The 14,237-nt window shown below is 48.4% G+C and overlaps 1 protein-coding gene across 1 annotated transcript; it reads left to right on the forward strand.

Moving 5' to 3' along the window:
* Nucleotides 1-5,651: 5,651 nt before the first annotated feature.
* On the forward strand, nucleotides 5,652-12,635 carry myl10 (myosin, light chain 10, regulatory). Its single transcript, XM_035432632.1, has 7 exons — nucleotides 5,652-5,757; nucleotides 7,028-7,114; nucleotides 7,266-7,341; nucleotides 7,761-7,865; nucleotides 9,563-9,641; nucleotides 10,540-10,588; nucleotides 12,442-12,635. Exons 1-7 carry the CDS (start codon nucleotides 5,755-5,757, stop codon nucleotides 12,544-12,546), a joined length of 504 nt encoding a protein of 167 aa, XP_035288523.1. The 5' UTR covers nucleotides 5,652-5,754; the 3' UTR covers nucleotides 12,547-12,635.
* The last annotated feature ends 1,602 nt before the right edge of the window (nucleotides 12,636-14,237 follow it).

Raw genomic sequence — 14,237 nt, forward strand, 5'->3', positions numbered from 1 at the left:
TCTTTCTCTTGCCCTGGAAGAACTGAGGTGTCTAATCCACCGAGGGAAGAAAGAAATCGAATCAACAGCCGAACCCAAATGGAGGGGATATGTTAAGGGAATCCACTGGTGGCATTTCACCATTACTTGGCTAGGGCTGCCCTGTCAGCCCCTCTAAATCATACATCGCAATCCAAGTTTTTTTTTCAGGGAGACTAAAACCAAATAAAAACAATCAAAAACAGATCTGTGGGCCGGCCGGTGCAATGCACAGCTGGCCTTGGGTGTTAAATCTACTCCATTTCCATTTCCATTTGGGTAATGCTGACAGCCTGGGGATTTACAGCTTGCTGCTGTGCCCCCCCTCCCCATCAACCGCCCCCCCCCCCCACCCAACCACCCCCCACCCAGCCCAGTGTAAACACGCACAGCCTCATTGTAATTTATAGCCTTGTCACTCCAGAGTCCATCATCCTCCCTTTAAACGTAATCATGCATGCGAGCGTACGGGCACCGCGAGCGGCCCAGAGCACTGGGGAGCCTGGCGGGGATCAAATGCCGGAAACCGTTCGGTTTCGACCCAGAAGCGGAACTTACTGCGTGAAGAACGGGGATCTGGCCCTAACGGTGTGACGAAGGGGGCGTTTCTGATCTCCCCACAGTGCAATCCGGAACATTGGTGCAGCAGGTCAGCACCCCCAAAGAGAGAGAGAGAGAGGGGGGAGACCATGCTAACGATTATTGTTGCAGTTGCACCAGTTTATTTAAAAGTGAAATCACAATGAATTAAAAATGCCACTGCGTTAGCTCCAGCTGCACCCGTACAGAGGTGACTGTTCTCACTCCATCGCCCTCCTGTCACTTTCAACAGTGCACGCAACAGTAAATGTTCGCCACCCACAGCCCATCCTCACGTGATGAAATTTGAAAAGACGCAAATAGTCAGAACAGGGAGAGCCTATAAACACGCAATTACACAGCACTTTTATGATATTTCCGAGGGAGCATGTTCGCCCGAGGCACGGCATTATTAAGCAATATCCACTTCTTCCTCAATAAAATTCCACCATTGTTATTAATGCACATGCTTAATTCGAAAGCTAAAGACACAAACGCCCCCCCCCCCCCCCCCAAAAAAAAAGCATGAAACTGCTGCTTAGTGGGGCGAGGAGTGAAACATTCAAAACGAACATCTTTCTCCCAGGACAGTAAGAAGAGCACTCGTGCTCCGAATCACGCAACCGTTCCATTTGCAGCCCAGCCGTACTCCTGGCGCGCGGCAGCTCTGTCTGTTCTGTGAACGGGCGTGGGAGGGGGGATAGCAGCCAGTGTGCAGCCGGGTGCGCTGCGCTGAGGTAGGTACCGGGAGTCGAAGGCCTCAGTGGGACTGCGCTTGCTGGGGGACTCCTCTCGGCGATCTTTCCCTCTCCTCAAAGACGGAGCTGTGGGAGTGCGGAGAAGGCCGGTCCCAGCGGCAATTTGTTTTCCTAACCCACCGGAGCCTGGCGTTTCTCCCCCCACCAACCGCCAAGCTGCCGGCTCCATCTCTCTTGGGAGCTCAATTAGGGCTGTCTTCCCTTCACGCCAGCCTGCCCAGGACTCCCGCTTCTCCTCAGATTTTTTTTAATCAAATAAGGTTTCTCCGGAGGCCAGTCCTAATTTTAAAAAGGACGGCATGCAGGATTAAATTTTAATTAAGGAAATGCTAGCCTTTTAGAAAACGTTATAAATTAATATAATGTGGGAAGTAGCTATAGGAGGAAACCACCTGGAGAGCCCCATGTTTTCGGTGTGAATGTGCACAGTGTGAGTTCGAGGTAAAGCGAGTACCTTGTTCAAGTCAACAAATTAAGATGAAAAGGTAAAAAGCAGCCTAATACAAATATTGCAGCGTCGGCTATTTGCACAGTACTTGCAGGTTGAGCGTTATACGCGGTGAAGCTACCTTACAGAAGTCCAATTAGGAACTTTCAAGCTTTAGACTGGGGAATAGGCATGGCAGCTGCAAAAGACAATACCATTCGACTGCACTCATTTGGACCAGCAAAGGAAACACCGACTAATAACCCGTATACGCAGATTTTAAATTCCCGGTCAACTATTTCACGTTAGTTCCTCCTCCAACAACCTCCTACTTTTCAGGCAAAAGTGTTTTCATATCAAAATACAATTATCTAAATATTTTTGGGGCGAACTTCAATCGGGGTTTTCAAAAATTAATTTCCAAATATTTACCCATCAAACACAACTTGAATCTAATGTATAAGGAAGAGAGTTGGAAATATCCATCTGTGCTTTAGAAGCAAGATGAACAGTAATACAGCTGCTTGTTTGTCTCTGGTGAAGCTGTGGTCATTGCAAGAGACGGATATTCAATAAAATAAAAATTAAAAAAAAACATATAAATAGAAATGAAGTATTCGTCTTTCTGAAACATAAGCGAAGTCAGGAGTAATAGAAGCCAATAAGAAGCATCAGTCCATGAAACAAATGTGGGTGATGTGGCGCAAATGAAACGGAGGTCATTCTATATGAATGGGCTGCCATCTTGTGGTGACTGACAAGAGTTACCCTTCTTTCCATAATGGATTCGTGGAAGACAAGACGGAACACATGATAATCCCGAACTCCGTATGAGCTGATTTTTCGAACGCAAAACGTTAAAAAATCAACTTTGTATGGATTTGTTAAATTCCAGAACATTCTATATTTGCAAGCCAAAAGCCTATGCGAAAACATAGCCGATATTCACGTCCTTTGCTGTCACATGAACATGACCACGTACAGTACATGCATGCGGTTTCTGATTACACGGATCTATATGCATGCTCGCGATCATCATGCCTGGAAGCGACTGGTAAACTTGAAATCCCACGCGGATCAGGTGAGGGGGCAGTGATGCCCCAAGCGCCTCCAATCCACTGGAACCCGGCTATTCTGTTTCCCATGATGGAATCGTTGTCCTTGAGTCATGAACTTCACATTTTCGATTCTTACACGACTTCTCTCGCTAATGTCAGAACCATTAACTGTCAGCGACGGCGTGTAGAATTTAAAGTCTATATCAGTTGTCCATTAGCTAAAAGCTACATTAGTTAACGCCGCGAATACCCCCAAGAAATCAAATTTTAAATAATGTATAGACAGGGCCGAATATAAAAACCAAAAACCATGAGTTGAACTATTTTGCTACAGTTTTTGAAAAGGTAACTCCTTATGAAATGCAAAATTCAAAGATGCCGACAGTAATATTGGTTTAACGATACTGGACAATGGATGCCATAATATGGCGGGTTTCTTCATATTCAACACGAGTATAATTTTGTTGCCACTGTATTTTATTATTTCACAGTAGCAAATATTAATTTTTACAAATCTACAAACATACATGTCTTACGCCACTGTCTTTTAAAATGGACGTTAGGCTTATTGCCTTTGCTATTTAATCATAAACATTTACGCACAGCAGTTCTGAGTGCGTAAATTACCTTTGCCTCCTCCCTCCCGCTCGAATTGTCCCAGGGCAGTGTGTTCACGCTTCACGAGGCTGTACCTCATGGTACGGAAGCACGCGAGTTAATGCATTTGACCTTTGTTCTTGGCCAGCTGCGGGTCCGGCCACACCAGGGGACACACTGACCTGTGAGTGTCATGACAGAGCAGCAGTGAGAGTATTAAGATCGGGTCAATTTAATGACCGCCCTCCCTGACCCCCACCCTCGCCCCCACCCCACCCCACCCACAGTGAAGGAGACCACAGTAACATGGTTATTTTGCAGTGCACAGGTGTGCTTGCGTTTATAATTGGAAACGGACGGTAACTCTAAAGTCCCACTGAGGTACTGGGGCTGAGTATGCAGCACATGCACATTTCCCAAGTACACCGGGCAGTGGAAGTGCTGCACATTGTCAGTGGGGGAGGGGGGAGGGGGGCGGGTGTCCAATGTGAAACCCGAGAGACATGATTGGCAAGGCGGGCCAGGTTTAGAAGTCTATCGCATACCCGGCAGCACTCCAGCTTCCCATGCCACTGGAGGAATGTGCCCGGACCGGGTTGCCCAACCCCGGGCCTTCGCCGCGCCTGTCCGGTCGGCCGCGCGGCCTAACATGGGCAAAGCCGTTTTGGCTAGCCACAGACACGCGCCACGCCCGCGGCATCCAGGCGCACGCCACGCTCGACCTCAGCCGGGTCCTTTCCTTCGTCCTGCCACTCCTCCGTGCGCGGGCGCGAGAGAGAGAGAGAGACAGAGAGAGAGAGAGAGAGAGAGACAGAGAGAGAGAGAGAGAGAGAGACAGAGACAGAGAGAGAGAGAGAGACAGAGGGAGAGAGAGAGAGACAGAGAGAGAGAGAGAGAGGGAGACAGAGAGAGAGAGAGACAGACAGAGACAGAGAGAGCGAGAGAGAGACAGACAGAGACACAGAGAGAGAGAGTGACAGAGAGAGAGAGAGACAGAGAGAGAGAGAGAGAGAGAGACAGACAGAGAGAGAAAGAGAGGGAGAGAGAGAGAGAGAGACTGTAACACGACCCCGCCAGCCCGGCGCGTGTCGTAAAAACCGTCAATCAGGCCGCGGTCCGTCTGCAGTTGTCACTTGCGCTCGAGCGACTGCGGCCTGACAGCGCGCTGGCCCGGTGCTCTCAGGTGCGCCGCGCGGATAAAGCTGTCCTCGCGCGGCGCGCTATTTTTGTGCCGCCGCGCTTTATGGCGACGGCGTGCCTTCTGAGTGCGTGGGATTGGGCGTTACCCAGAATCCCGCTGTCACCCAGACGTGTCCGGAGAAGCCCTTTGTTCCCCTCAGTGGCTTTGTTAGGGGGCGACGGCACTCTATAAACCCCGGCGCTTTTTGTAGTTTGTGTTCACTTACTGGCGCTAAGTCGAGTGGAAGATAATCGTGATTGGCCAAAAGAGACTCAGGTGCTCTCAAGTTTCCGGTCTTTTTTGGTTCTTCTTCTTTTCCATTAAGGCTGCCACCCAATGCTTCCCCCTCAGCAATTTCCCCAAAAGAAGAGTGAATGCAGTCTCCTTTCCATATCTGAGCGCCATCCATGTTGCTACACTCAGCCCCCCCCCCCCCAAACTGCAATGAAAAACATGACCAAATGCTTATCTCCAGAGCTACCATAAGCCTGCTCATAGACCTAATTTAAGCATTGTTATAAGGCAATTTATGAGTTCGCACAATCTGGCTGGGCCTGGTCCCCCCCCCCTTCCCCCCCCCCTACTCCCCACCCCCACATCAGAACATTCTGCTGCCTCTTGGTCTGAGTCTGTCTTTCCCCTCCGCAGTGGAAAGCCGTGCCAGCTGCTCTGGAATGTCCCGTTGGACCACAAACTAGACAAAGGGCATCAATTAATTAAGGACGTAATCTCGTCCGCAGACAAGCGTGCGTCGATACCGGCCCTTTTCGTACCCCGGCTTTAACCGCGACCTGTGGAAACCCAGCCGCTCGCGCTTCCACGCGGGCTAGCTGCAGCTAATAGCGCCACGTTAGCCAGAGCCCGGATTTAGCGATTGGACCAAAGGCCCGCGGTCTTAAGATAGCAGCACCTGGTAGCCAGACTATGGTGAGCAGCGGCTGTCTTTTAAGGGGGGGGGGGGGGGTGTGGTGTGCCCTCTTTGTGCCCAGCCAGTCGCTGGACCGCACACCCCATTGTCTAAACATAGCACAGGTGCTCCACTGGGCCAACTGCGGTCGATATATAAAACGAAAGGGGTCACTTTAAATTGTCCTTCCAGCCTGCGCTAACAAGAGACGAGATAAGAAGCTCTCCACAATGGTATGGCCGCTCTTTGTTCTTCTGTCTTCCACTTTGTCTTTCCCCCCCCCACCCAGGGTGTGTTCAGAACTCATTGTGATTATCACCTCTGACTTGTTTTCTCAGAAGTGATCAGTAGTCTACTTTGCATTGAATTTAATTATTTCTTATGTGTGTCTGGTTACCCGGCTACCAGAGACATACGGACTAAAGTCCTTTCAAGTGCCTATAATATCCAGTTTTCCATTGGTTTCACTGGGTTGTATTCTTTGCACAGTGCTTAACACTGCCTGCCTATAAATTTAAATATGTCAGCGATGTCATACTATAAAAAATACTTACCAACATGGCAACACAATATGGTCACTCTAGGTGTGTATTGCGTGGTATTCTACTAAATTAACATTAAATACAGGTACCATTAAGCAGGCAACATGCTGTAGAACTTGTGAATCATTTCTGCTGGTTGGTGATTAAAATATTCTGCTACAGTATTGCATTACTGATCTTATCGAAATTATATATACAGAATTAAGTTTATTTTGTACATTTCAAACTATGTTCCACCAAGGGCAGAATTACTTTCTTTTGCAATTTCCATTTTCTTGCCAACTTGGACGGTTGCCCAATATAAAACTTCAAAGTCAAGGTCAAAATTGACTACAGCCATCTAGCAGCAGTGTGACCACTTCTAAATTATGTTTGTAATGTACTTTTGCTCTACTTACTCCGTGTTCAATGCTGATGTGATTTGGCGGGGCGGTAAAAGGCTTGTAAATGGACAGACTTTATGTCTCACCGTGACTGTGTGCTCCTGAATGTTGTCAGCCTTGTCCCAGCTGCGCCCGTATTTCACGCTGCGCGGCGGCGCTGTCACGGATTTCGCGTGAATGGGACCCCGACGCGAAGATATATCTCCACTTCGGACTTGAATTACACACGTCTTTAAATACTTCATCTCCTCAGACGCCAACAAAATGTGAAAACATTCCTACAGCTCCCTAATAATTTTTTGTTGAAACACGTTGCTACACAAAATGTACAATTTTGCGAATTAAGATTTCATTACAGATTTAATTAAGTCGTCTCTGAGAATTTTTCTGTTGTCTAAAGTACTGAAATCAACTGGACTAAACGGTCTAAATGGTTTCAGCTTTAGGTCTCTTGTCTTTTTTTGCGGTTTTACCAGTTACTCTGAAGAAGGGGGAAACCCCGTGTGCTTGTAACATGAGATCTGTGGCGTTCTTTGTCACTTTAGTGATCCCCCACCGTCTTTCCCTCTGCGTTTCAGTCACCAAAGAAGGCCAAGAAGAAGGAGGGCGCTAGCTCAAATGTCTTCAGCATGTTTGAGCAGTCCCAGATTCAGGAGTTCAAAGAGGTGGGGCAGACAGGGAAATGACACGCTGTTTAATCTTTCACTCTGACGTCACTCCGGTTATTTGTTGATGTTGGGAGATAATAATTCTGGGGAGGAAGTTGGTGATAGGGCTGTGACACCCTGTCTGCACCCCCCCCCCCCCCCCTCCCAGGCCTTCACCATTATGGACCAGAACAGAGACGGATTCATCGACAAGAATGACCTGAGGGACACCTTCGCTGCCCTGGGTAAACCTGCCCCCCCCTCCCTCTCTCTCTCTCTCTCTCTCTCTCTCTCTCTCTCGTCACCTGCTCAACTGGAGCCAAGCTATTCTTGTGTGGAGGAGCCTAATTTTTTTTTGCTTTAGCATGTTCACTAGAGTCTGTGGTCTGTGTACTTTGTTACTGACGCTACATAGTGAACAAAAAGAAACAGCATAATGGGTGTGCATGAAAAACTACAGAAGAGACTTTGCTCCATTTCCATAGTACACCCCCCCCCCCCCCCCCCCCCCCCCCCCCCCCACACACACAGTGTCACCCCAGTAACTGCACTGACAGTAGCAACGTTTATGGGGCTGAGATTTTGAGTGTTGGGGGGCGGGGGGGCCATACCGTGGAAGCAGAGGGAAGCCTCTGAATGCACACTTACCTGCACTTCCTGCCAGGCCGTCTCAACGTGGGCAACGACGAGCTGGAAGAGATGCTGAAGGAGGCGCCTGGCGCCATCAACTTCACCGTGTTCCTCACCATGTTTGGGGAGAAGCTGAAAGGTGAGCCCAGAGTCTGTGGGGTATCTGGGGCAAAGGAAGGCGGGGGGTGGGTGGGGCGGTGGTGGTGCCAGAACTGGCTTTCGACCAAAAGAGCCTCACCTGGAGGTGACTTCTCAAGGCCTGGGCCTCTGATCCTGACATCACCTTTTTGCTTTGCGAAAGACTTTTTACGCCACTGCAAATTGCTGCTGGATACACTAGTTACGCCTTCCGTGGGTAAGGTGGTGCTGAGGGTAATTTAACAATACATTTTTTTTTTTTCCATTGGAGTTCCCCTTGAAACTCATTAGAGCTTCATTTCGGCACCCCCCCTCACCCCTCACCCCTCCCCCGCACCGTATTCACTTTGATTTGTCAGTAAACTGTCAGTCATCCAGGCACCACGGCGGTGTGCGGCGGTGTGCGGTGTCTACTGAAGAGCCACACACGCAGTTCACTGACAGGCCCCCCCCGGGGCACGTCTTCAAACGGCCTAACCCTTCGGGGGAATAAGTCCTACCGCGCGCGTTTCCGAAATTGAAAGGGATCCAGGAGCGCCACATGAAAGGGCGCGGCGCAGGCGCAGGCGCGCGCGCGGGCCAGTGCGTTTCGCGCGGCGTGTGTGGTCCCGCGAACGCCGGAGCACAGCCGCGATCTTACGCCGTGCGTTCCGCGGTCGTGTTCGCGAGGTCGACAATAAATTACAAAGACAACGGGGGGGGAAAAAAGTCTGCCTGTATGTGTACAAGATTGCTTTTGTTCTTCCTCTGTTTTATTTTTTAAGATTGCATGCCAGGGATTTAATTTTCTCAGGCTGAGCACGCAGACCATGTCTTTAAGTAAGCTTTTTCTTTTATTGGTAACTATGGGGAATAACATTTTAATTAAACATTATTAAAATGTTCCATTTGACAGCTTGGAATATAACATGGATTCATGTGATGCATTTACAAAGAGGGTACTGTGCTTTGGCTTTGTTCCAGACGGCTGATGTTTTACGCAGATAATTTCTTCAGTCTGATTTTGTCTGTGACTCTCGACATCTACGCATCTAAAAAACATATGGCCTTAATCTTTTGACAGTAGGGATGAGCATGTCTCTGTTGTAAGAGGGGTTGGATGCATCTCTTTTAATCACGGAAGTTTAGTGTCATTGTTAGAGAGATTCAAGGATTTTACCGTGTGTCACAGCGCAGTCATTTGTCCACACTTTGTTCCAGTAGCACATGACCCTGAGAACCAGGAAGTGCCAAACTGAATCCCAAGGGGGCCGCAGTGTCTTCAGGTTTTTTGTGTTTTCCTTTCAATCAGCTGCCAGTTAAGGACTTAAAAAGAAGGTCTGTTGATTCCTTAGCAAATCAATGACTTACATAACATTACAGGCATTTAGCAGACGCTCTTATCCAGAGCAACTTAAATTGTACCCATTTATACAGCTGGATATATACTGGAGCAATGCAGGTTAAATACCTTACTCAATGGTACAATGGCAGTGTCCTACCAGGGAATTGAACCTGTGACTTTTATGTTACAAGACCAACTCTTTAGCCATTATGCTACACTGCCGCCCGACTTAAATGAAACACCCCAAAAACCAGCAGACACTGCGGCCCTCCAGGTTTGCCGCTTGTGCTCTGAGCTGGTACGTTAGTTTCGATGCGGTTTGCTGGCTGTGTTGACCTCATCCTGCAAGCGGTCTCCCTTCTCTCTGCGCACAGGGACAGACCCCGAGGAGACCATCCTCAACGCCTTCAAGATCTTCGACCCGGAAGCGAAAGGAGTCCTCAAAGGAGACGAGTAAGAACTGACCTCTGTGACTGCTAATTAAAACAGACCTGTGTGAGATAATTATTTTTACATTTCTGCGAGGGCATTTTATGGTGTCTGAAGAGTAAAAGTATTTCAGAAAACTTTTGTGACCCAGGACAGATCAAAACTGCACTTTTTCATTTATGTATCTGCTTGGCCTACTTCTAGTTCAAAAATTTTAAGTGCTCTGTCCATTCAGGCACCTTATAATGTACCAGACACATGCCCACATCGCTCTGTAGATGGTTTTAAATTATGTCCTTGTTGCCATCCTGTCATCTTGACTAGGGGCCATTTTATTTCTAGTTTGCCCCTGTACTAGAAAATCATAAGTCAGCTGTTGTGTGTAGCACAGGCCAAATTGTATTACTGACCTTATTTCATTTATATTTTATACAGAAAAATAATTCCAGGATTATATTATACTCATCTGTTTTCTTTAAGAATTTTCAGTTTTCTCACCCACTTGGATAGTGTCTAATACTAAACCTCAAGGTCAAAATCAAAGTCAAGGTCAAAATTGACTGCAGCCAGCTAGCAGGAGTGTGACCACTTTCAAGTTAATTTTGTAATGCACTTCTGCTCTACTTTCTTAATGTTCAGTATTTATATGATTCGGTTGGGGGTGGTAAAATGCTTATAAAAGGAAAGACTTTGCAGCATATCACACCATGGCTGTGTGCTCCTGAACGTTGTCAGGAGCACCACAGTCACTCAGAAGCGAAAGGATTTTTTTTCTATCAGGGAAGCGTTCTAGTGGAAAAATAGTTTGAAATGATGGGATAGCGTGCGGAATCCATATGGACTCTTGAGAGAGGAGTGACACCAGCTCATAAATCACTTCTTCCTAACCCCCGCTCCCAACCTGTTCGCTGTTGTCTCGCAGAATCAAATACTATCTCATGTCTCAAGCGGACAAGTTCACCGAGACTGAGGTAAGTCACGTCCCCGTGTTCTCAGAGTCTCTGTGTGATCACAGATATCTTTTGAAATATTAGTCTGGTTTTGCTCTCGCACGGTTTTACCAGAGCCGATCCATGCATTACGTACATTCCATTACATTTACTTAGCAGACGCTTTTTATCCAAAGCGACGCACAGAAGTGCATATCAAGGTTATTGGAACAACTACGATGCACAGGTCCGATAAGGCACAACGCTCATTTTGTACAGTTACTCATAGCCAAGAACACAAAGTCCAGTTCGCACAGTGAACATTATACTGACCTAACCTATGCCGAGTCGAACCTTGCGTCGCATTGCGCACAGGTTCCGTCTGTCGGTCAGGTTTATTTCACGAGCGTACGTTTGTACCGGATTGGGCCCCGCCGATGAGGGCTTTGTTGTGAACGGCAGCCTGTAAGGGGCACGCTAGCCAGCAGTAAAGAGGATTCCTTAAAACCGTCCGCAGCTGACAAATGAAATACTGTTGGCACGTGAAGCTGTCGGAGCGTGGATCCCCTCATCCAAAGCACTGCAATAAACTACAAATTCCAGCATGCCTGGGAATCCCGGGCGCTTACAATGGACTCGTATTGTGCTATCGTTCCATTGCGTGATTTCTCACACACGTTCTCAAACACAATCCCTCCCCACATGCTCCCCAACCCCCATAACCCGCCCCCCCCCCCCCACACACACACACACACAATCCCTCCCCACATGCTCCCCAACCCCCATAACCCCCCCCACACACACACACACACAATCCCTCCCCACCTACTCCCTAACCCCCAGCCCCACACACACATACACACAATCCCTCCCCACACACTCCCCAACCCCTACCCCCCCACCACCCCCACACACACACACACAATCCCTCCCCACACGCTCCCCAACCCCCCCACCCCATCTCCTACACACACACACAAACACACAATCCCTCCCCACACACTCCCCAACCCCTACCCCCCCCTCACACACACACACACACACACACACAATCCCTCCCCACACACTCCCCAACCCCTACCCCCCCCCACATGCACACACACACACGCACGCACACACACACACGCACACACACACTCGCTCGCCGCTCGTACGCAGTCACTTATTTAATCTCCCCTTCCTGTGGCAGCTTTCGAGCGCAATGCGCCGAGGCCCGGAGAATAAATGCCTCTCGCGCCGAAACCGGCCGGCCGACGTCCCCGCGGCGGTGCTTTCGCGCGGAGAGAGCGGCCATTTGACGGCCAGTTTCCTGGCAACCCAACCGAGGCTGGCCCCGCGCCGGCCCCCCCGCTCAATGTGACCCCGTGGCCCGTTGCCGCGTCCCTCTGATGGTTTTTTTGATTGGAGTACGGAGAAAGAAAAAAAAAACAAAAAGACCGAGCACATTGCTGCTGGTCCACAAGGGGCCCACAAAAGAAATGATCTGCGGCACAACAACAGTTAAGATGACAGTGGGACAGGTAGTGTGCCGTGGTTTTCATAGTCAGACCCAGAAGCGGTATAAAACGGTGGTAAGGTGAACTTAGGGTATCTCCAGGGGGGGGGGGGGGGGGTGTTCCGCATGAAAGAATGGGACAGTACTGGAGAGCCATTTTGTTCTCTGCCTTACAATTCGTTGTACCTCTGGAGTCTCTCACAGAACAACCATCAGCTGTGTTGAAATGCACTTTTGTCAGTCGGCTTGGCTAAAAGAACCGGCTAAATAACTCAAGTCTAAACTGAAAATCGTGTAAGCCCTTGATCATTGTGCAAAATTGTCAGCATTTCCATACAATGAAAATTACCAACTGCGCCCCCTGCTGGTGTTGCGTAACTGTGCACTTTGGATCCCTCAGGTGAACCAGATGTTCTCCAACTTCCCCCTGGACGTCGCTGGGAACCTGGACTACAAGAACCTGTGCTACGTCATCACCCACGGAGAGGACAAGGAGCAGGAGTGAGCTCTGCTCGCTTCCTGACCGTCACCACCTGTAAATAATGTTTTAACCAATCCCTGACCGCGGTCACCCCCCCCCCCCCCCCCCCCCCCTTCCACGCTCCCCTCTCCTTTAGTCCTGTCAATAAAACCAACCACATACCAATCTCTGACGCCTAAGACTTCATCATTAAAGCCCTGAAATGGACGTCCTTCGCTGTGACTTCACATGTCCTCCCGCGTACCTTTCTGTGAGTGCTTTCATTGTAAGTCCCCTCTCGTCAGGGCTACCGAAGGAGACTAGCTTCTGATGGACGCCCTTGCTAGAAATGAATTGAAAACAAATATATATATATATATATATATATATATAGAAGAAGCACAAAGCTCAGGCAAGGAGATGGAGCTTTACAGGTCGATGGGTATGCAGTGTTGTGCACTAGTGCCTTAACATCACATTGGCTTTATCTCCTCATTTTTGCATGATTTAAATGGTGTTTTTTTCCCTCCAACAAGTGCTTACAAATAAAGACCGTGACCTTGGAGCGGCTGTTTCAAGGACAAGCAGGAGACGACATGCAAATGAGGCGACAGAGCACTTTTGTGGGAGTGTGGTGAAGAGTTTATTGGTGAGACAGATGAGTGGTAGGCCTGAAGTGTACCCAAAGAACCTGGTCATGGTGAGGATGAAAAAAAAACAAACCACTCAGCCAGACCCACATACAACAATAGGCAGCAAATACCAGCAATGAACACAGATATTTGATTGCGGTCACTGCTGCAGTGGCGATTGTTTCACCTAATTAATGCTCCGTCTGTACATAAATCAACCGCGAGAGAAATTACAGCAAGTGTGTATTCAGCTGCTTAAATGTAAAGAGCACGATGAAATTGTCATTTTACGCGGCACGCCACAACAAACCAAAACCCAATACACAGCACATTACGCACACAAGGAAGCAGTGTAGCAGTTTCTAGCGACCATTTCCTACATTTCAACCGTTAAAAGGGTCCATGAGCCTAAAACTTCACAGCAGCAGTTCTCGTATTAGACACATAAGGTCTGTGACATTCCATACTGATGGACTGTTATGGTATGCTGGGGGATGACGGGCAATATTTCTGAAATCTGTAATAAAAAAAAAAAGAGGTCACATTTTCTGTGAACAACAAGCACAGGTACACCATGTGTGAAGCCAGGCACTGATAGAGACATACAGCAGCACTGATCCCAGGTAAATGTTCTTGCCATTCTGTTCTTGTTTGTGAAAAGCCTTTCCCAGTCCCAAGGGGGAGAAACCTGTCACGAATTCTCCGTCACTTACCCCAGTGACTTACGCCCCCCCGCAGCACTGCATAACAGCCTTTTTTTCCCCCGCTCGCGCTGAAAAGCAACTAAAACCACACGACTCAGTGTGAGCACTACCTAACGAAAGCCATCCTTTGCACCGAGATATCAACACCGAGCACCAGGACTAAGTATCCTCGTGTTGCATAGATAACTGCCGATGGATCTAATACCACTCCTGGTAAAATATGTATTTATTTAGTAAGTCTGTTTCCTACAGGAAGTGTAATATGTGTAAGAATCAATAAGCACCGAGCAAGATGAGTGGGGAAAACAGAAAACTGAAAAATAAAAGAACAAACAACAGAGTCAGCAAACTGCCCGGCAGGACTCTGGAAATAACGGCTGGTTCTGAAAATAACTAAGCC

This window comes from Anguilla anguilla, chromosome 9 (assembly GCF_013347855.1).
Source record: "Anguilla anguilla isolate fAngAng1 chromosome 9, fAngAng1.pri, whole genome shotgun sequence".
NCBI lineage: Eukaryota > Metazoa > Chordata > Actinopteri > Anguilliformes > Anguillidae > Anguilla > Anguilla anguilla.

Bases quoted from the DNA above. Each gene is read 5' to 3' on its own strand.
- myl10 (XM_035432632.1), top strand. The intron at 7,115-7,265 runs GTGGGGCAGACA...CCCCCCTCCCAG, and splicing joins AGATTCAGGAGTTCAAAGAG to GCCTTCACCATTATGGACCA. The intron at 7,866-9,562 runs GTGAGCCCAGAG...CTCTGCGCACAG, and splicing joins GTTTGGGGAGAAGCTGAAAG to GGACAGACCCCGAGGAGACC.